The 20,395-nt window shown below is 44.8% G+C and overlaps 2 protein-coding genes across 6 annotated transcripts; one reads left to right on the top strand and one right to left on the bottom strand.

Annotated features, from left to right (window-relative positions):
- Positions 1-1,886: 1,886 nt before the first annotated feature.
- On the top strand, positions 1,887-6,243 carry LOC136511631 (putative disease resistance RPP13-like protein 1). Of its 5 annotated transcripts, none has more exons than XM_066505677.1 (2): positions 1,887-5,396; positions 5,790-6,243. In XM_066505677.1, exon 1 carries the CDS (start codon positions 2,050-2,052, stop codon positions 5,368-5,370), a length of 3,321 nt encoding a protein of 1,106 aa, XP_066361774.1. In that variant the 5' UTR covers positions 1,887-2,049; the 3' UTR covers positions 5,371-5,396; positions 5,790-6,243. The 5 variants fall into 5 exon arrangements, with proteins under 5 accessions (XP_066361774.1, XP_066361772.1, XP_066361773.1 ...); XM_066505675.1 differs by having other exon boundaries at positions 5,807-6,243; XM_066505676.1 differs by having other exon boundaries at positions 5,812-6,243.
- A 1,022-nt stretch (positions 6,244-7,265) lies between these two features.
- On the bottom strand, positions 7,266-9,934 carry LOC136512236 (putative disease resistance protein RGA3). Its single transcript, XM_066506218.1, has one exon. The coding sequence runs from the start codon at positions 9,802-9,804 to the stop codon at positions 7,858-7,860; it is 1,947 nt and encodes a 648-aa protein (XP_066362315.1). The 5' UTR covers positions 9,805-9,934; the 3' UTR covers positions 7,266-7,857.
- Positions 9,935-20,395: the final 10,461 nt, after the last annotated feature.

Here is a 20,395-nt window from a genome sequence, read left to right on the forward strand (position 1 = left end):
CTTTGCCTTGAGCTTTTTCTTTTTCTCTTTCTTCTTTTCCAAGTCCAAGCACTTGATCATCACTATGGTCACACCATCATCATGATCTTCACCATTTGCTCCATACTTAGAATAGTGCTACATATCTCATGATCACTTTGATAAACTAGGTTAGCATTTAGGGCTTCATCAATTCACCAAAACCAAACTAGGGCTTTCAACTGCCTTCTCCACCGGAGCGCCGAGCTCTGCACTGGTGAACTCCCACGCCAATGAGCCTCCATTCTCCCAAGCAGTAAGGAGATGTTGCACTAAAAATGCATGATGCAAACGTATGTTTTAAGTGTTTCAGATGTATGTTGCAAGTGTTTCATATAGATGTTGCAAAAGTAGATCGGGATGTTGCACATGTTGCAATAGCTATACACATATGTTGCAAGTATTTGTTCAAAATGTTTCATCTGTTTCAGACGTATGTTGCAAGTGCTTTTATCTAGATATTGCAAAAGTAGATCTAGATGATGCATATACATGCATGTTGCAAGCGTATGTTTCAAGTGTTTTAGGTGTTTTTATATATATGTTGCAAATGTTTTATTTGGATTGTTTTCAATGCTACACACGTGTTTTCAAGTTTTTTTTGGTGTTTTATAAGTATTTCAGATGAATGTTGCAAGTGTTTCATCTGTTTTGGACGTATGTTGCAAGTGTTTCATATGGATGTTGCAAAACTAGATCTGGTGTTGCACATGTTATAATAGGACCCACATGGTGTTCCCGCGTGCAGGCGCGGGCATGCGGTGGTCAGATAAGCAGAGCGAGCGCGATATTAGGGCAAGAAGCAGCGTGGGGTCCACACCGTGGGGTGCACGAAAAGAGGCAGCGCGGGCTCCACTTCCTACATGCGCAACACCGTCCGACACTAGCGTTCTAGAACGGATGTCCGAGTGCTAACAAGTCTGTGCTTGCAATGAGATCTATGGTACAAGATACATGATAACATATTTTGAGACATATTTTATATAGTAAGAACTTATGTTTATGTATTAAATATAGCATATTGTGTTGATGGTGCAATTACACTTATAAGTTGACAAATTGCTTGTTTGAGGATGAGGACGGGGAATACCTAGCCCCGACACGGGGGTCGGGACGGGGAATAGGGGAATTTCTTGTGTCAGGACTCACGCGCAGATTGTTTTGCCAATACCCGTCATGGATAACACCGTTGCCATCCAATTTTCATCATGTTGACCATGTTTGCAGGGTTCTAGCTATTTATCCCCTTTTTGTTGCTTGCTGTGATTTAGGATCATTGCAGTGGGTGTGATTATAGTTCCCACTACTTTTACATATAGTTGTGATTATAAGGGTTATGATTATGGTTCTCTCCACTTTGCAACCTGTTGTGGTTAAAGGCCGCAACATACTAATGACCAAGTATCACGATAAGTAGAATCAAATCACTGGTGTTGGTTTTTTGTTTCATCATCGCCTCGCACAGCGTGTAAATCCATGCCTGGTCAAGAGAGATGTTTGAGCATCGATTAGAAGGACACACCGGGTAATGGCTCTGTTCGTTTTGCTGAAAAGCCATGGCTGAAAGTACTATTCGCTAATTTATTATGAAAGAAAAATATTGTTCGTTCGCTGAAATAGTACAGCCGAGAGGATAAATGAACAGGGCCAATGTTCTCGCACACTGTGTAAATCGATGCCCGGTGAGGAGAGAGAATGATCACTGATATTTTGCCACTCCAAATAAAACCCACTGTAGTATCCACCACTCCACACAGAAAGTGACGAAACCAAACCGTGTCGCGTGCAAGACTTCCAAAGCGGCCGCGTCCCGAGTCGGTTAATGCAATGCGCTCCGGTGCCGGGAATCACACGGAAATTTCCCCAAAACAGCCAAAATCGCACGGAATTTTCCCCGTGCTCAGAACCAGCCCCTCCTACTCCAGCTGGTTGAGCGCGACCAATACTTGACTCCACCTCCTCACTCTTAGTCTCCTTGGTTCCCCACCAGCTGCGCGCAGCCTCGATCTCCGACCGGCGGCGGCGATCGAGATGGCGGAGGCGGTGGTCGGCTGGCTGGTGTGCCCGATCATCAAGATCGTCGTCCAAAAGGCCGCCTCCGACAGGATCAAGTGGATGGGCGACGGCGTCTCCAAGGCGCTAGAGCGCCTCCGGAACACGCTGCTCCATCTCCAGACCGTGGCGAGCGCCGTCCACCTGCGGGGCTCCACGGACAGGTGCCGGAACCTCCGTGCGTGGCTGCAGCAGCTCATGGACGCCGTGTACGAAGCCCAAGACGTCCTCGACGACTTCGACGACTCGGTCCCACACCCTGAATCCTCCGTCGTCAGGTTTGGCAAGCGGATCTTGGGCGCCGACGAGCGCGTCAACAGGCTCAAGGACGTCGTCGAGAAGCTGGAGGCCATCCACGCTGGCTCTTCGATGCTGCTGTCAGCCACGGAGACCATCGCGTCGGCGTCAGTGTCGCGCCAACCGAGCGGCAGCAACCACACGGGCCCTATGCGCCCGGACGAGGACGCCGTGGTCGGGCGCGAGAAGGAGCTGCAAGAGATGGTGTCCTGGCTCGTCGACACGCCCGACGCCGACGCCAAACCCGTGTCCGTCCCCATCGCCGCGATCTGGGGCCATGGCGGGATGGGGAAGACCACGCTGGCGCAGCTCCTGTTCAAGGATCAGAAGGTAACCTCCGCCTTCGACCTCATGATCTGGGTCCGGCCTGACGCCAAGGACAACGAGTTTGAGCTCGCCAGGCAAATCCTGCAGTCCGCCAATGTCGACGTGCCAGACAGTATGAAGAGCTTCCACAGGCTACAAACTGACCTCCAGGAGAAAGTCTCGTCGCGCAAGTTCCTGCTGGTGATCGACGATGTCTGGAACAGGGAGGACATGGACATGAAGGGGATTGACTACCGTGAGATGTGGGCTAAGGTGCTGGCACCCCTCAGGCACGGGGAGTCAACGGGGAGCAAGATTGTGGTCACCACAAGGCAAAAGATAGTGGTGACAGCGCTTGAAGCACGCGAGTTCTACTTGGGCGACTTGCCGGACAATGATATCTGGTCTCTGTTCACAAGGTATGCCTTTGGTGACGACAACATTGATAAGTGGTCTCCCGAGCTGCAAGGCATTGGGAGGAAAATCGCTGAAAAGCTCAGGGGCTCACCATTGTTGGCGAAGGCCGTCGGACAGATGCTGGGAAGCAACCGCAGGGAAGACTATTGGAGGAACGTGCTTGGGAAGGATGGCTTCGATGATATTTCCAAAACATTAGAGTTGTGCTACCAGAATTTACCAGAGCACCTGCAACCATGCTTTGCAATCTGTAGCTTGTTCCCGAGGAACTGGAGGTTCAAGCGCGACAAGCTGGTGAAGATTTGGATGGCCCTTGATTTCATCCAGCCAACTAGTGGGAAGGCCCAATTGGAGGATGTGGGAAGCGAGTACTTTGATCAGCTTGTGGAGAGGTCATTTTTCCATAGGCAAAAGCTGGGGCGTCGGAGGTACTATTACATCCACGACCTGATGCATGATTTGGCCGAGAAGATTTCTCGATTCAATTGCGAGAGAGTTGAAGATGCAAAGAAAGAGATCCCCAAGACAATCCGGCACTTATCTGTGTCCGGTGATAGTGATACGGTGGCGCAGCTCAAGAGCCGATGTGACCTGAAAAGATTGCGCACACTACTGATTCTCAAGAACCCTTCCTCTTCGTTGGATCAACTGCCAGGAGATTTTTTCACAGAGCTGAAAGGCCTTCGAGTTCTTAGTTTGGAAGGCTGCAATATCATTCGTCTATCGGAGAGGATTGGAAACCTTAAATACCTCAGATACCTGGCACTTTGCAAATCAACCACCAAGCTTCCACAAGCACTGACAAAGCTCTATCATCTTCAAACCTTTAGTAGTCCTAAGGGGTCTGGCCTTGAGGTCCCGGAAGATATTGTAAACCTGACACGTCTGCGACATTTGGACATGGATACATCCAAAATCACTGGCATTGGGAAACTGGTTCACCTGCAGGGATCAGTTAAGTTCCATGTTAAAAATGAAAAGGGCCATACTTTAGGAGACTTGGATGGTATGAGCAGTCTGCGTAAAGAGCTTCATATAAAGAACCTTGATGTTGTAACAAAGCAAGAAGAAGCCTGCAAGGCTGGATTAAACAGGAAGGAGAATGTTAAGGTACTGGAATTAGAATGGAACTCGACTGGTAAGAGTGTTCCCTCTGTTGAGGCTGAAGTTTTGGATGGTCTTGTGCCACACCAATATGTTAAAAGGCTTATAATTAGAAGATATCATGGTAATAGATCACCAAACTGGCTGAGCACAAGCTTGAAGGAGAGCAACTTCTACTTCAAATACCTGCATTTGATCAACTGTAGAAAATGGGAGGTCCTGCCTCCTCTCGGGGAGCTTCCATGTCTCAAGGTTTTGCATTTGAAAGAAATGTGCTCAGTGAAAAAAATCGGCCGTGAATTTTATGGAACCAATCCAATTGCATTTCCATATTTGGAGGAACTTGAATTTGATGATATGCCTCAGTGGGTTGAGTGGACCCAAGCAGAGAAGAGCACTGATATGTTTCCTAAACTCCGCAAGTTGAAGCTTTTGAGCTGTCCTGAGTTGATTAAGGTGCCTCAGCTCCCTCTATTTGTGCGGAAGGTCTCAGTAAAAAATACAGGATTTGTTTCACAACTAAAACTATCCTCCTCTTCCTCGCCATCAAAAGCGCGCAAGTTTGCATTAGACACATGCTCTGCCACTGTCCTTACAAATGGCTTAATGCACAAGCAACAACTGGAATCAATTGCTATTTTGACTCTGAGGAACTGTCAAGATGTAAAGTTTGAAGAGCTTCATGTGTTGACTTCCTTAAAGAGGTTGCAAATATCTCATTCAAGCATAAATGATGAGCAGCTATGCACTTGTCTGAGGGGTTTACAAGCGCTTACCTTGCTGGAGATATCTAATTGCAACAACATCACATGCCTTCCACAGATGGAAAGTTCAGACTGCTTAACAAAACTTCATGAGCTACACATTCAGCAGTGCTCTGAATTTTCCTCTCTACACTCTATGCCAAGTTTTGCGGCACTAGAAAGTGTATTGATCGAAAATTGCTCCAAGATCACTGTGAAATCTTTCCCTACCAACTTCAACAGCAACACCACTCTGAGAAAACTGAGGATAATGAATTGTGCTGAGTTGGAGTCTTTGCCAAGTGGTTTCCCATCTTCTCTGCAAGTTCTTCATTTAATTGGGTGCAAACCAAATTTGATGAACCAACTACAACTCAAGGATGGACCAGAATGGGATAAAGTAGCTAGTATTCCCATAAAACAAATCCGTTGATTAGAAGCTTTTATGCAGATCAACAGGTATATCCTGTACCATTAGGAAGTTGTAGTTATTTGTCTCATCATTATTGAGAATGCCATCTTTCTTATGAAATAATATTTGTAATCAGTGAGAATGTGAGATGTAGAACTTCGCCCTCTGCAGTCATGAGTTGAGAATGCCATCTTTCTTATAAAATGATAATTGATACTCTCTCCTACCTGTAATATAGCGCACTCAAGCATTCAAAATTTGTACTCAAATATAGGGGGTTGTAGCCTTCTAGAGGATAAAAACCAGTTTTGCATTAAATTCTTTCCACTTATCAACCAATCACCATTAATCATGTTGATGATAGCATTTAATTAAGAAACAAAGTGACAACACATGCATCTTTTGTGTTCTCGCTTAATCTCTTCTATTATAATTTTTAGAATGCACTATATTAGAGGACAGATGGAGTAAATCAATGAGACATAGCATTGTGCCCTCTGGACTGACAATATGCACCTTCGGTTAACAAAAATTAGATAAGAAGCTGACGGTGCCTTCTGGATATATGCTGACAATATGCACCTTCCGTTCAAAAGGTTTTCAGAGAAGAAGCTGACTTCCGTCACAGTGATGCTAACAATTTGTGTCTGAATGAAATCCTATCGTGCAGGACAAAGGATGAAAGGATACCGAACGAAGCATAGTCCGACAGCTTGTTCTCAGATTGGAACTGTTGTTTAGTGTTTTGAAACTGTACTGTAATGCACTCGTGTCTGCGTACCCATATTGGCTCAAGTATCATTTCATTTATATTTCTGTCAAATATGGTGTTGTCACCTTCAGATTTGTAAAATCTCATATCATGAGATGACATTTTGCGTACAACTCGTACAAAACCGTGCATTTAAAACAGTCCCATCACCCGTGTATCGATGAACTTCCACATGTCAAACCAGCAGCATGTTCGCTTGCTCGTATACGATCGTGGATTATAAGCTGAAACAGTATTTTTTTCACACACCAAACCAACCAGTAGTAAATAATCCACGATCGTTTACGATGAAACGAACAGACTGCATAAGTTGGACTCTGATGCAGTTTCCTGAGCTGTGAAGACATTATATATCCCTCAGCAAAATCAAATTTGTTCTTTTACAACAAACAACAATATGGATTGTTCTTAACATTGTAAAAAAAAGCTACCTTCTAATCTCCTTTGCAAAACAAAAATGCATATACTGCTGCCTTGTTCGCTTCGCTGAAATTTGGCTTATGCTGTTGCTTAAGCTGATTTGCTGTGAGAGAAAAACAATGTACGTTCGCTGAAAAGTACTGCTTTAGTAGTGCTGTAGAACAGTCGCTAAAAATTTCATGTTTAATAACTACTACTAACCCCTGACTACAACACTGAAATGGACATATTCCCTCCGTCCTAAAATAGACGACACTTTAACTATGAATCTGAATTTATAGCTAAAGTGTCATCTATTTTAGGACAGAGGGAGTACCCCTAATTCTACACCCCTGACGACTCAAAAAAGGGACCCAACTATTACTCGGTATATATATTCCAAGCCCCATCTAAGGTTTGTTATAGAACCAAAAAAAAAAATTTAATTTCTTTAAAAGCAAGTTGCATTTGTTTCGGTTCATACTACCATTTCTACTGTATTCTACAGGGCAGTGAGTGCTATTAAACAGGAAATTTTTTAGGGCTCAATAGCTCCTTTGTAGCTCTTTTTTTTTTCCTAAACAGGCCTTATCTTTGCTATCAGACATTCAGACCCCTCACATTAAGGAGGCACTTGCTATCCACATTCCACAATGACCTATGGAAAACTGAATCCTATGCATAGGATCACAGAATAGAATCCACACGCCATCAAAGCGAAACTGCATCCGGAATGTAACCCAAAGTATCATATCTTTACTTCTTTTCTTGTGAGAAAGGAACAATAGTGAATGCGATCAGTTTACTAGTGAAAAATAAAAATGGTATACCTTACAAATGGGAAATAAAAAGGAAAAAAAACAAAAAACAAAAAATAACAGACTATACATGTTTGTCAGGATACAAAAACCGGCAAAACTGGAATATAGAGGGCTTAAAAGACTGCCAAGTGCCCAACATGGGATCAGCAAACAAACCAACAGGTAACAGTTTAAAGTTCTGAAGGATCAAGGATGTGAACAGCCAGATTCTTGATCCACCAAATTGGAGTTATTCTGACACAGACACCAAATCACAGAGACAGGTTGAGTTCAAACAAATTCTAGAGATTGAAGTTGTTGAGTTGCTCTTTCCTTGGAAAAAAAAATCTGCACTTCATGTCTGCTCCTGGAATTTGTTTGTAACGTTTGATTCTGAAAGCACACCAGAATGCTGGTTGTTAAATTAACCAAATAACCTTGCAGGTTAGTCCTTTATCCCATGACGCTGTCTCCTAAGAGGAATAGAGTTCAACTCTTATGTGTAGCCTTACACATCAACCAAGGCCTTAATTGACCTTACTCCACAGCATGTTTTGGATGTTTTATTGTAACAAGTTTACTAACACGGCCAAGATGATTATCATGGAACAACAATATAGGTATACCACGCACCTCAAGTTGTTTAAGCCTGTATATACTCTTGGGAAGTTTGTTCGTTATACCACTGAAAGCTAGGTAATGGAGATGAACCAACTGACTAATAGTTTCAGGTAATTCTGCAATATCAGATTCACTAAGATCCAGGACCCGCAAGTTCTTAAATTTGGCCAAAAGTTTCCTAGGAAAATGACTTGAGGATAATGATGGGCTTCTGAGAACTAACAATGTCCGCAGCCTTCCCAGCCTGTATTTGCTCTTCAGCTGTGGTAAATAATCAGTTGAGATAGACAGGTGACGAACTGTTGGTGGAATCACAACAGGAACATCCTCATTAATTTTCATGCAATCATGAGCAGAAAAATGCTGCGCCAAAGTGCGCATTAGGTCATCCAGTAAGTAATACGTTTGCTGGTCTTTATTTGCAGTCCCAAAGAAGGACCGTGATAGGAGATCATCGAAGTACCTTTGCCCTAAATCTTCCATCCCTTTCCCTTCATCTGTTGGTGGTTGAATGAAACCGAGAGCCATCCACATCTTGACCAAATCATAGCGATTAAACCTCCAGGTCGTTGGAAATATGCTGCAATACGCAAAGCAGCGTTGGAGGTGACTCGGCAAGTGTTGGTAACTGAGTTGGAGGGAGGAGATAATGATATTATCACTAATTTCTGTGTTCATCAGTGCTCTCCATTTCCTTGTGCTCCTGGTGCTACTTATCATTTGCCCAATAGCTTTAGCAGCTAAAGGTGATCCCTTAACATTTGCAACAATAGCTCCTATAATCTCTTGCAACTCAGGTGGAAAATCCATGGGTTGCCCACCCAAAGCAACTTCCTTCAACAGCAACCAACAATCACTGCTTCTTAACCTGTCAAGAGAAACCATATGACCCGCATTCAGAACCTCAGCTACTAGCTTCATCCGAGTGGTCACCAAGACCTTGCTCCCGATTGCCGCAGATCTAAGTGGCGCTAACACTTTCTTCCACATGCTCCTATTCTCTTTCTCGGTTTTACCCTCATCAATCCAAACATCATCAAGTACCAGGAGGAACCTCTTAGATGCAACCAATTTCTCAAGCTCCTCCTGCAAACTATCCAAACTGGCCAGACCATCATCACACAGTGTATCATCTGCACAACCAATGGACTGTAATATCTCCCTGGTGAGCTGGGCCTCATCTGATCTATCCCAGACGCAGACCCAAGCTCTCATATCGAACCGCGCTTCGATTCTCGCATCGTTGTACACGCACTGAGCAACCGTGGTCTTGCCGATGCCTCCATGGCCAACCACCGCAACAACCGGAGCAACCGAACGGCATGGTTCCTCGCAATCATCGACGAGCCTGGCGATTATGGAGTCGCACTCCTCCCCACGCCCGAATACCTTCCGCTCCGCGAGCACGGAGCCGGTTACCCGGTTCGGCGACCGCACACCGCATCCCGCCGCGGCGCTGGCCCTGCCGGGTCGCAGCCGCTCCGAATCGTCGCGGGCGCGGTCGAGCCTCTCCGCCAGTCGCCTCAGCTTCCATCCGGGGCCACGGAACGTGGCGTATACGCAGGCCAAGAGCGCGGGGCCGACCTGGCGCCGGCTGTGGAGCTCGTCTAGGATGTCATCGGCGTCGGCCACCGCGTCCCTGAGCTCGAAGAGCCAGGCGTGCAGGTCGGGCAGCTCGGGATCGCCGGGCGTGAGCCACCTCCAGCGCTCGAGCTCGCAGGCTACGGGCTGGATCCGGAGGAGCGCCGCCGCTAGGGCCCCCAGGGGGTTCCGGGGCCCGGCGGCGGCGCGGGAGAGGGCGCTGGCGCGATCGGCGAGCGCGGCGACGTCCTGCGACACGGGCCACGGCGCGGGGGCTGGCATCGGCGCGAATTGGAGTCTGGGCTGCGACGGATCCCGTGGGTTTGCGCCGGTGAGGCCGTCTCAGGGGTGAGGATCGGGGGATTGGGGGGAATTGGCGGATTCTCCCTTGGTCAGTCGTCGCTTTCGTGTGTCTTTGGTTGACCACGCGCTAGTCGGCTCAACAACGACTCAACGAGGTTTGCGAAGCCGCGGTGGGCCGAGTCGAGCGCGTTGGCCGTTGCGCCAAGCCACCGTGTGAGCGAGAACATACTCTTTAGATTTTGATAGGAACCTTAGCTAGTCATGCTTCATGCTTGACAACCTTGCTCGTAACTAAACGAGCTGTAGAGACAAAAAAAACAGGCCATCAACTTTGTCAGCCTAACGACTCTACGGTGGGTGTGCTTGTTTACTCAGATAAGATTTCGTAGAGTTGCATGTAAGCCTATCTCCAACAAGAAAGACCCATACCAAAGACCCATACCGGGATTTAGGTGACGCACAGTGAATGAGTCCCGCAACCACAACCTCTCTTCTCCAACAGCAAACGCAAAAATCCTCCCCTGCTCCCTCTCCTCCGGCACCGTAGTCCGACCGAGCGTCTCGACTCTCGAGCAATCCGCCAGCCATGGCATCCCCCTCTCCTCCGGCGCCGCAGTCCGACCGCGCCGCGCTCCTCAAGGTCTTCGACGAGGCGCGCACGGGTGTCCGCGGCCTCGTCGAGTCCGGCGTCTCCTCCGTCCCCGCGCTCTTCGTCCATCCGGACCCCTACGCCTCCACGCCCCTCGCGCCGCCGGGCGTCTCAATCCCCGTCATCGACCTCTCCCTCCCCGCCGCCGCCGTAGCCGAGGCCGCCCGCAGCTGGGGCTTCTTCCACCTCGTCAACCACCACCAGGCCCTCGGCAGCGTCCCCGAGGACTACCCCGCGCGGTCCCGACGGCGACCTGAGGACGACGGCACGCGCGGCCCCGGCCGCGCTCCTCCGCAGACCCGCCTCGCTACGCCGGCTGCACCTCGCCGCGGCCGCTCCTCTCCGCGCCGGCGGCTCCCCGCCGCGGTCCCACCTGGCCGTGCAGGCCGCGCCCGCCGCAGACCCGCCTCGCCCCGCTCCCTGCCTTGCCGTGGATCCGTCTGGAAGCGCCGGCGGCTCCCCGCCACAGGCTCGCCTCGCCGAGCCGGCCGCGTCTCGGCACGGGCCCACCACTTCAGGCATCAGAGATTTGCGTCGTCTCGGTCGAAGATGCTTTTTTGCGCTTCGCCTCGGATGGTAGCCAAAATTCCGTTGGACCGCGTTTCTTGCGACGCTAAACACTATGTAGGACGCATTTTGCGTTTGGGTTACGTTATTGGAGACCGTCTAAGTGGAGAGCTGGAGATCGATTGAGTGGACGAAGTGACCTAAAAAGAAAAGTGTTTAGTTAATTGTATGTATAGATGTAGTAACCTATATCTACAGATGTGGTAGCTCTGTAAAAATATTTATTAGTTATATGAGCTTATACATATACTATTCATTTTAGACTGGCATGTGGGCCAATGTCTTATCGACTGTATTCACCCCGCCATGTTCACGAGTGAAGCTCAAAATGGTCGCCCCGGCAGAGAGATGGAGCTGTATATTTGCATGCCAAGCTTCTTTTTAAGTTTATACGCATGAATGAAACCAAGATAGAGCAGAAATAGACAACCAGCACATGCCCAATTTGAATCTTAGTTTTTGGCATGACCGTACACTTTGAGAAACTACAATATGATTGAGACTTGTAACTAGAGTTAAAACTTGCTCTCTTATGTATCCTTGCAATGGTTGTCATAGCGTGTAAGCAGGGGCGAAGCGAGGGAGGGTCTCAGAGGGGCTGGACACCTAGAATTAAAAATGTTGCGTTCGTGCTTAAAAAAATATAGCAAAATTAAATAAAATTTGTTGGATGATTCAATATAGCAATTGGTACTTTTGTGCAGATTACTACAATAAGATCAATATGTGAGTCCCACATTAGAAATGCAAAACTCAAACAGGGCTAATGGCTGATAAGCTAGGCTGATAAGTTTAAGATAAAAAGTATTCGCCCTGTTTGATTGGCTTATAAGTCGTATTTTTTCAGCCAACGAACAGTATTTTTCTCTCACAATAAATCAGCCAACAGTACTTTCAGCCATGGCTTATTAGCCAAGCGAACAGGGCTTCTGACCCACCTATTTTTATCTGACCCACCTATTTTTACTAATAAATGATTAATTAAGCTAAGATTTGTATTATCTGACCCATTTCTATTGGATAAAAACAACTTTACCTATATCTTACTTAAATGAAATGGTTAAGAGTTTGAATATGGATAACGAGTACCCACCAATAAATATAGACGTAGATGTTGGTGCGCGTGTGCCGAGTCAATGACACGGCCGGCTAGTATGAACCTTTACCTAGGAAATAAATATGCTGCCGGCAATATATATTCTGTGCTAGAGGAACGTCGTAGCAATATCAGCAGCAGCAAGTGCATCAGTATTTTCAGTTCTGTTGATTCCTTTATTTTTCGCACTGTCACGTTTGCCCGACTCATTCAGTACGTATATATATTTGATTTACTGCGAGTGTGATTTCTACCGCACGTCATAGAAAAGTTTTTGTTTTATAAGTTAAAGAGTACTACCATGTTGAGCTAGTATGATTATTTGTACAGTACAATTCAAGTATAACCATATATCTAAACCATTTAATGTATGAGCTTCCATTCAAATAACGTTATTGGATCTTGAGCAATACTTAAGCAAGCTGTACTCAAAGTGTGCTCATACGAATGCCACGTATAATAACAAAAAAATGCCCTTAACAATCATGTCACTGTCATTTTTTCTTCTGAACACACTACTGGTACTATGATACTACCTGATAAATCAATGGTCAGAGTCAAATCGTTTGACTGCCTGCCGTGCACGCAGGACCAGGCTTTTTGGACCAGAGAATAGTTTCCAACTGGCAAAGTGCTCCTTCATAAAACACTGACCTCTGCATACGAGATGGTGAAAGTTGCTCTCAAGAGCGCGTGCCCTCACGCATGCAGCCGTTAGATCCTTCATCTTGTGATACGTGACACTTTCAACCGTCGCATGCTTGGGAGCGTGTGCTCTAGAGGGCATAATTTCCACGTCCATGGTAAAGTTATTTTAGGGCATGTTTGGTTTCAAATAAATCATCTACTTACAAGTTAAAAAGTAAAATAAGTGATTGATTTTGTCAAACACCACCAATTTATAAGTCACTCCTGCTTATAAGAAATAAGCTGGTTCACCCCTACTTAAAACTTATAAGCCACATTTTTCCACATGGGGTCCACACCTTTCACTTAATAGGCATGAGCTTATAAGTCATCTATAACCAAACATGCATAACTTATAAGTCATTGATTTCAGTCACCTAACTTAATAAGTCATCTGAGTTATGGAAACAAAACAGGGCCCTACATTACACCTGTACGTCGTCGTCGTGGGTAGTCCTGCACCTGGCTGCATAGGCATCTCGCAGGGAGGCGGAAATTCTGCCCTCAAGGCCTCAAGGGCACGTGCTCCGAGGCATGCGACCGTTGGATTTCGTTTTCACTTCACCGTCTCTCACATGACTCGCTCGTCTTCCACTTTTGCTTCACTCTTTTCTCTCTCCCAAACATGCCTCTCTCTCTCTCTCCCAATTCCGATCCAGTTCGACGCGCTGCCACTCAACCGAGCCTACACCGGCGCGCTGCCGTGTCCTAGAAGCGACCAAAACAAGCGCTGCGCCGCATCGGCGATAGGAGAGGCAAGTACGACGGAGCAAACATGCAGCTAGGCTCTTGCTTTTGGCTATAACAGACCAGGTTTTCTCTGGGTCACAATCCGCTGCTCCCTACGTCCTGTCTTTCTCATTTCCTGAGAAATAACTTTAACAAAATATATATTAAAAAATATTATTATTTATGATACATAATTAGTATCATTAGAAAGATCTTTGAATCTAGTTTTTTAACAAATTTATTTAGAGATACAAATGTTGCACATATTTTGTACAAATTGAGTCAAAATCGTGGCACGGACACCGAAAACGATAGATAAATTGGGACGGAGGGAGTAGCTCTTAATTTTAATTTTCTTGGAGCGTTGGTATTTTTGAACTTTTTATGTGAAATGCTAGATCTGGTTCGTGAGAAAGCAAAATGTGTGCTTTTCTTTACAGTGGCCAAGACATCAATCTGGTTTTGAGTAGGTTTAGTACTCAAATATTGTTCCATAACTTGTCCCTCCAATAATATATGGTTTTCCTACAGTTTTAGGTTCTATGGAACCCTCTGGTGTTCCATATCTGTATATTAGCCTTTTTTTTTCTTTCCTTTTTATCTTTCTGATATATTTTTTGTTTACAGATATCCCCGATATGCTTAAGCATTTAATCTACTTTCGTTTATTTTCATAGACCTCGGATCTACTGGTTATACATTTAATTAAAGAACAGGTCAACTAGTACTTCGTCTTTAAAGCACATCATATTTATAGGAGTCATTTAATCGTGTTTTTTTCCAAATAAACTTTTATAAAAATGTTAATGGACGGCTTTATTTTGTGATATACAACTGGTCCACTTTCAATATTCCTGATATGCATACTTAGTTAGCATTTGGCTGGTACACTTCATCTTTTTTGCTTTTATTTACATACTGCTTTTAGCTTCTTGATGTGCAGCACCTTGTAGTCATGTTCGCTGGTTAGTTTCTGGACTGGTTTGGGCTGGCTGGTGCTGGTTTGCTGTGAGAGAAAAACACTATTGGCTGGCTGGTTTGGACCGACTGAAACCAACAAGCGAACAGGCTCATTCTTTTTACTAGTAGGTGTTTCATCATGTTTCACCTTGTTATTTGTTAGTTTCTTCCTGAAGGTTTTTATCTGCAGTACCTTGTTTCACCTTGTTTCTTGTTAGCTACTTGTTAGTTGCTTTCTAAATTAATTTGAAAACCTTAACTGACGTTTTAAAATTTTCTTGTATGACTTTTTCACTTCGCAGTACCGATTATGTTTCTTTAGTAGTGTTTTTAGTACTTCACTTTTAATATCACTGCACTTCTTCACGAACCTGTTGCTTGTCGTAAACGATCGTAAATTTTTAGCCGGAATAGTATTTTTTTCTCACACAAACCAGTCAGCAGTACTTCTTCACGAACCAGCAACGATATGAACCAGCCAACCGAACAGGCTGTAGGTTTTTTCCGTCGATGACACTGAAATGAATTTGGATCCATTTCATAAGCCTTTATGAGTGCAATGTACCTGTTAGTTTAAAATTGTCCTAACTAAAATTCAGTTTGATATTGTCTAGTATTCCGCAGCTAGCTTAGTACTAACTATACAAAAATTGTCCTAAAACAAGTAACAATGTTTTCCTGGTGTTGGAGAGACAGAGGTCTAATTAAAATTCAGTTTGATATTGTCTGTAATTTAGTTTGATATTGTCCAATCCACAACCATGACAGGCGATAGAGAAGGCTTGCACCAATCTGCCCAACATCTGTTCCAATGTGGAGACAACTGGCCAGGCAAGCTAATAGGCAAACGTTCCTTGTGAATTTGAATTGAACTAGACCATGACAGACAAGGCAAAGAGCTGCCAGCTATGCATTTAAAAAAATTGAATGCAATTAGGGGGAGAAAATCCCCACCTGAGGTTGAGATGTTTCATTCAAAAGGGATAGTAAAAGCTATCCGGCCAATGGTTTCCCAACATGCAAATTAGGCACTACTTATTTAATGAAACTCGATTGTGTTAATAATATATTTTCAACAGTAAATTTATGAGCAGTATATATGTATGCTCACCAGTTTTGGCGAGGACTACTCTGGTGATGAATCTGATGCTGTTCCTGAGAACCAGTCATTTGAGCATCAAATAGCTGGCGAATACTCTTCGTGGGAAGATGATACATGTCCAAGGTTAGTGTTTTAAGAATATTTCATGGAATACTTGGTCCTGCAACTTTGATTTTGCCATTGATTAGTTTACTTTATTGCACAATATCATGTGAAAATATTTTGGATTTATGCTTCCTGAGGCTTAGATTTTTCATTTTCAGTTCTTTGGATTAAATTGTTGAAAAATGAGGTGGCAAACATTGTGTTATCTCACTGTCAGTGCCTCAGTGCCATTGTGTTCCATATCTCAAATAAATCTCAAATAAATGTATTCAAGCCTATTGGGCAGTGTTAGTAACTTAATCGCTCCACAAATAAAAAGTACTAATATTTAAAACAAAGCTTCACACAATGCATGAGGATATGTTAGTTGCTGGTTTGGAAGAGGACAACAACAATCAATATTATGGCAATAAATCGGATACTGTGGGTGTGAACCAACCAATACAGAACAATGAACCAACCAATACAACAATCAATACGCCAAGCACATCTTGTGCTAGTGCTCTGTTGCATTATGCCTCTAGAAGTGTAAGGTGCCTCTGCTTACCTTACTATGTGGATAGATTTATGTTTGTGCTCCATTGTTCGTTGGTTATAACTGTTTTTGCATCAACTGGCAATGATGTATGGCTTTTTATCTTTTCCCCAAAATGTTCGATTTTTATTTTGGGTACCATAATGGCATTTTTCGTTTGCAAAAGCTGATGGCAGCTTGTACATCTTTTGTCACGTGTTTGTCAAAATTGCTTTAGAGTTTTTGTTTTTCACTAAGTATATTGAATGTATTCTCGGCCTTGCAGGTTCAGAGGGCATCAGATTAATATAATATTAAAAGAAAGAGAAGTCACATGTAATGGACAAACTGTGTGCGATGGTATCCTCATAACTTCTGAGAGTTGACAGCAACATAGTCTCAGTTTATTTAGCTTATTGGCATCGGCAAGCGATGATGGCACAGTGAAATTGTGGGAGCTAAGAGGGAATGTGATTGAGTTTTCTTCTATTAACTGTAATACAACAACAACAACATAGCCTTTCAGTCATGGTTGCTACTCGTGTTATTTGCACTGAAAAGTTCGTAGTAGGAGATATAAACTGGCGAGAGAGGGACAGGTCCCAAGTCTCTGATGGAAAGGTTGAAAGAACGCTGAGAGCTTGCTTGCTGCTTAGCTATGTGTGATGAGATGCGTGGTGTCTTGAATCGATCAGTCCCTTTAGAGGGGTGCCCTCCCTTCTCTTTTATAGACCAAGGGAAAGCAGGGATTATAAATGGGAGAAATAAGAAAAACCAGAGGCGAAGGTCCTTCGAAGGTGTCAGGTCTTCTTTTTCCTATGAGCAAGCCCTCCTGACACGGTAGACGGTGCCAGGGACAGCTCTATGCTGGGTGCATGTCCACTGATCCTGATAGGATCGTGCTCTGGCTTTGTCAGCAAGTGGTCACGTCCCATCCCTCCCCGGCGGGCGGCGCGACGGACCAGGGCGCTGAACCGTGACCCTACGGGGAGCAGACGGCATAGTGACCCCACGCCCGTTACTATAGATGATGTGAGTTTTCTCCTGGACCGTAGTGGTTGTCGTATACTTCCGTCAGGATCCATGCCCGAGGGCAAATGCCAGCGCCTATAACACTGTAAGATAAATGTCGGTGCCCACAACACTATTCGGGCTTCTGACATGCCCGGAAGGGCTTAAAGCGTATGTCCTGTCATATCCTGACGGTACTTTCCTGCAGTCCTGCAGGGTATGTGTAGGGTTATGAGGATGCTACGCTAGCCGAAAACAAAAAAATTCGACCTCATAAACCAGGATCTACTGCTAGTTATAGATCACGGGATTACCACTAGATGCGCAGGTGCAGCGGAAGCGACTCGATGTAGTCGTACACGTCGTAGCAGTGTCGTGCAGTTGCAAGGTCGTCCGTACGTCCGTCCCCTTCGTGCGGTTCGTCCTTGTGCTCCAGATGCAGCACCTCCGAGGTATCCACACGTACAGGGAGGAAGCGTCGCGCCTCCGGACTGCTAGGTCCACGAGGAGCAGCAGGCGCGGGCGTAGGATGGGCGGCGGCGGCTGCCAAAAAGGCGTGGATACCTAGCCCCGTTGCCCACCCCACTTATTTATAGGCGTCCCTAATGAGCTCCCGAGTTGGAGGCCCATTAGTAACCCTAAGCCTTGTCTAACTCGGATCCAATCCGAATTAGGCTTCCAGCCCCTTAAGCGTGCGACCCTATGGGTTCACGCACACATAGACATGGCCCGAGTACTCCTACTCAGCCATTAATTGATAGCGGCCTCTAGCAAGGCATGTCAACTCCTATGCGTACGTAAAGATCATATCAGACGAACCACCACAAAACCACATACTTGTTATTCCCTTGCCTCATGATATTTGGTCCAACTCATAGGTTAACACTTAACCCAAGCACGGCCATGCATTTCTTGATCTAATCATTAGAGTGATCCAGTGATATCTCTCTCATATAGAGAGGGGGAAATTCCATCTTGATTGTCTATGTCTCATATCATGTTTCCCGACAAACCCGAAAAACCACCTTTATAACTACCCTGTTACGGAGTAGCATTTGATAGTCCCTGAGTAGGTCGTTTCACATCTTGAATACATACAACAATCTCAGGTCTAAGGACATAATGTACATGATGTGAATAGAGATAATAACAACATCTCACGTTGGGTCAGTCCAGCCCCATGTCATACATGTGCCCACATTATTAGTTTGACATCTCCATATCTATGACTTGTGAAACATAGTCATCAACTAATAATGTGCTGATCCATTATTCATGTGTGTCCTCACACGAACTCTGACTAGGGACAACATTAGAATAACCATACAAGTAAAAGAGTTTCACAAACAATTTACATAATTGCTAATCGATACAGGTTGTCTTTAATGGAAATTCAATGAACTCATAATATATCATGGATACAAGGCAATATATTCATCTCTATGATTATCTCTAGGGCATACTCCCAACAATCTCCCACTTGCACTAGAGTTAATCTCGAAGATATCTAATACCCATAGCTCTCATGTTCGCCTCATGCTTAGGCTGTGGAAGAGCCTTTGTCAAAGGATCTGCAACATTCAAATATGTGTGTATCTTGCACATCTTGATCTCATCTCGTCTAATGAACTCTCGAATGAGGTGAAATTTTCGCAATACATGTTTGTTCTTTTGGTGATTCCTTGGCTCCTTAGCCTGCGCAATTGCCCCATTGTTGTCACAATGTAGATTCAATGGGCTGGACGCATTCGAAAACACACCAAGTTCAATGAGGAACCTCCTCATCCAAACACCTTCCTTCACAGCTCCAGAAGCTGCAATGTACTCGGCCTCTGCTGTAGAATCGGTCACCGTCTCCTGCTTGGAACTTTTCCAACTTACATCACCACCATTTATTGTGAACACAAAACCTGATTGAGACTGTGAATCATCCGTGTCAGTTTGGAAGCTAGCATCGGTGTAACCATTTACAACAAGCTCCTCCTCACCTCCATAGATTAGGAACACATCTTTAGTCCTTCTCAAGTACTTTAGAATGTTTTTAACAAGTGTCCAGTGACTCTCTCCTAGATCAGCTTGGTATCTGCTCGCAACACTTAGAGCATATGAGACATCTGGGCGAGTACATATCATGGCGTACATGATGGAACCAACTGCCGAGGCGTATGGAACCTTACTCATGCGCTTCCGCTCATCAGCTATCGAAGGACACTGTTTATCGCTAAAGCGCATACCATGTGACATAGGCAAGAACCCTTTCTTGGATTGTTCCATGTCGAATCGTTTCAACACCTTGTCAATGTACATATCTTGGCTTAATCCTATAAACCTCTTCGATCTATCTCTATAGATCTTGATGCCCAAAATGTATGCTGCTTCTCCTAAATCCTTCATAGAAAAAATATTGTTCAGTGAAGTCTTTACAGATTGCAACATAGGAATGTCATTCCCAATCAATAATATGTCATCCACATACAAGATCAGAAATACAACAGCGCTCCCACTTTCCTTCTTGTAAACACAAGGTTCTTCTTCATTCTGACGGAAACCAAACCCTTTGACCACTTCATCAAAACGAATGTTCCAACTCCGAGATGCTTGCTTTAACCCATAAATGGATTTCTAAAGCTTGCAAATTTTTCCAGCATTGTTTAGATCAACAAAACCTTCGGGCTGTATCATATACACGTCCTCATCCAAATTTCCATTTAGAAAGGCTGTTTTGAGATCCATCTGCCATATCTCATAATCGAAATAAGCAGCTATTGCTAGAATGATCTGGATAGATTTAAGCATCGCTACCGGCGAGAAAGTCTCGTCGTAGTCAATTCCTTGAACTTGCCGAAAACCCTTAGCAACAAGTTGAGCTTTATAGATGTGAACGTTTCCATCCATATCCTTTTTCTTTTTATAGATCCATTTGCACTCTATGGGTCTAACCCCATCAGGTGGGTCAACCAAGTTCCAAACTTGATTGTTTCCCATGGAATCTATCTCGGATCTCATGGCACTTTGCCATTTCTCGGAATCTGGGTCCATCATTGCTTCCGCATAAGTCGTAGGTTCGTCATCGTCTAACAATAACAAATCCCCACGCAACTCATGGATTCTTGCTGACCTTCATGGTTGTGGCGGTGTTTCTATTGCCAC

This window comes from Miscanthus floridulus, chromosome 16 (genome assembly GCF_019320115.1).
Source record: "Miscanthus floridulus cultivar M001 chromosome 16, ASM1932011v1, whole genome shotgun sequence".
Lineage (NCBI taxonomy): Eukaryota > Viridiplantae > Streptophyta > Magnoliopsida > Poales > Poaceae > Miscanthus > Miscanthus floridulus.

Bases quoted from the DNA above. Each gene is read 5' to 3' on its own strand.
- LOC136512236 (XM_066506218.1), bottom strand. From the start codon at position 9,804: ATGCCAGCCCCCGCGCCGTGGCCCGTGTCGCAGGACGTCGCCGCGCTC.
- LOC136511631 (XM_066505677.1), top strand. From the start codon at position 2,050: ATGGCGGAGGCGGTGGTCGGCTGGCTGGTGTGCCCGATCATCAAGATC.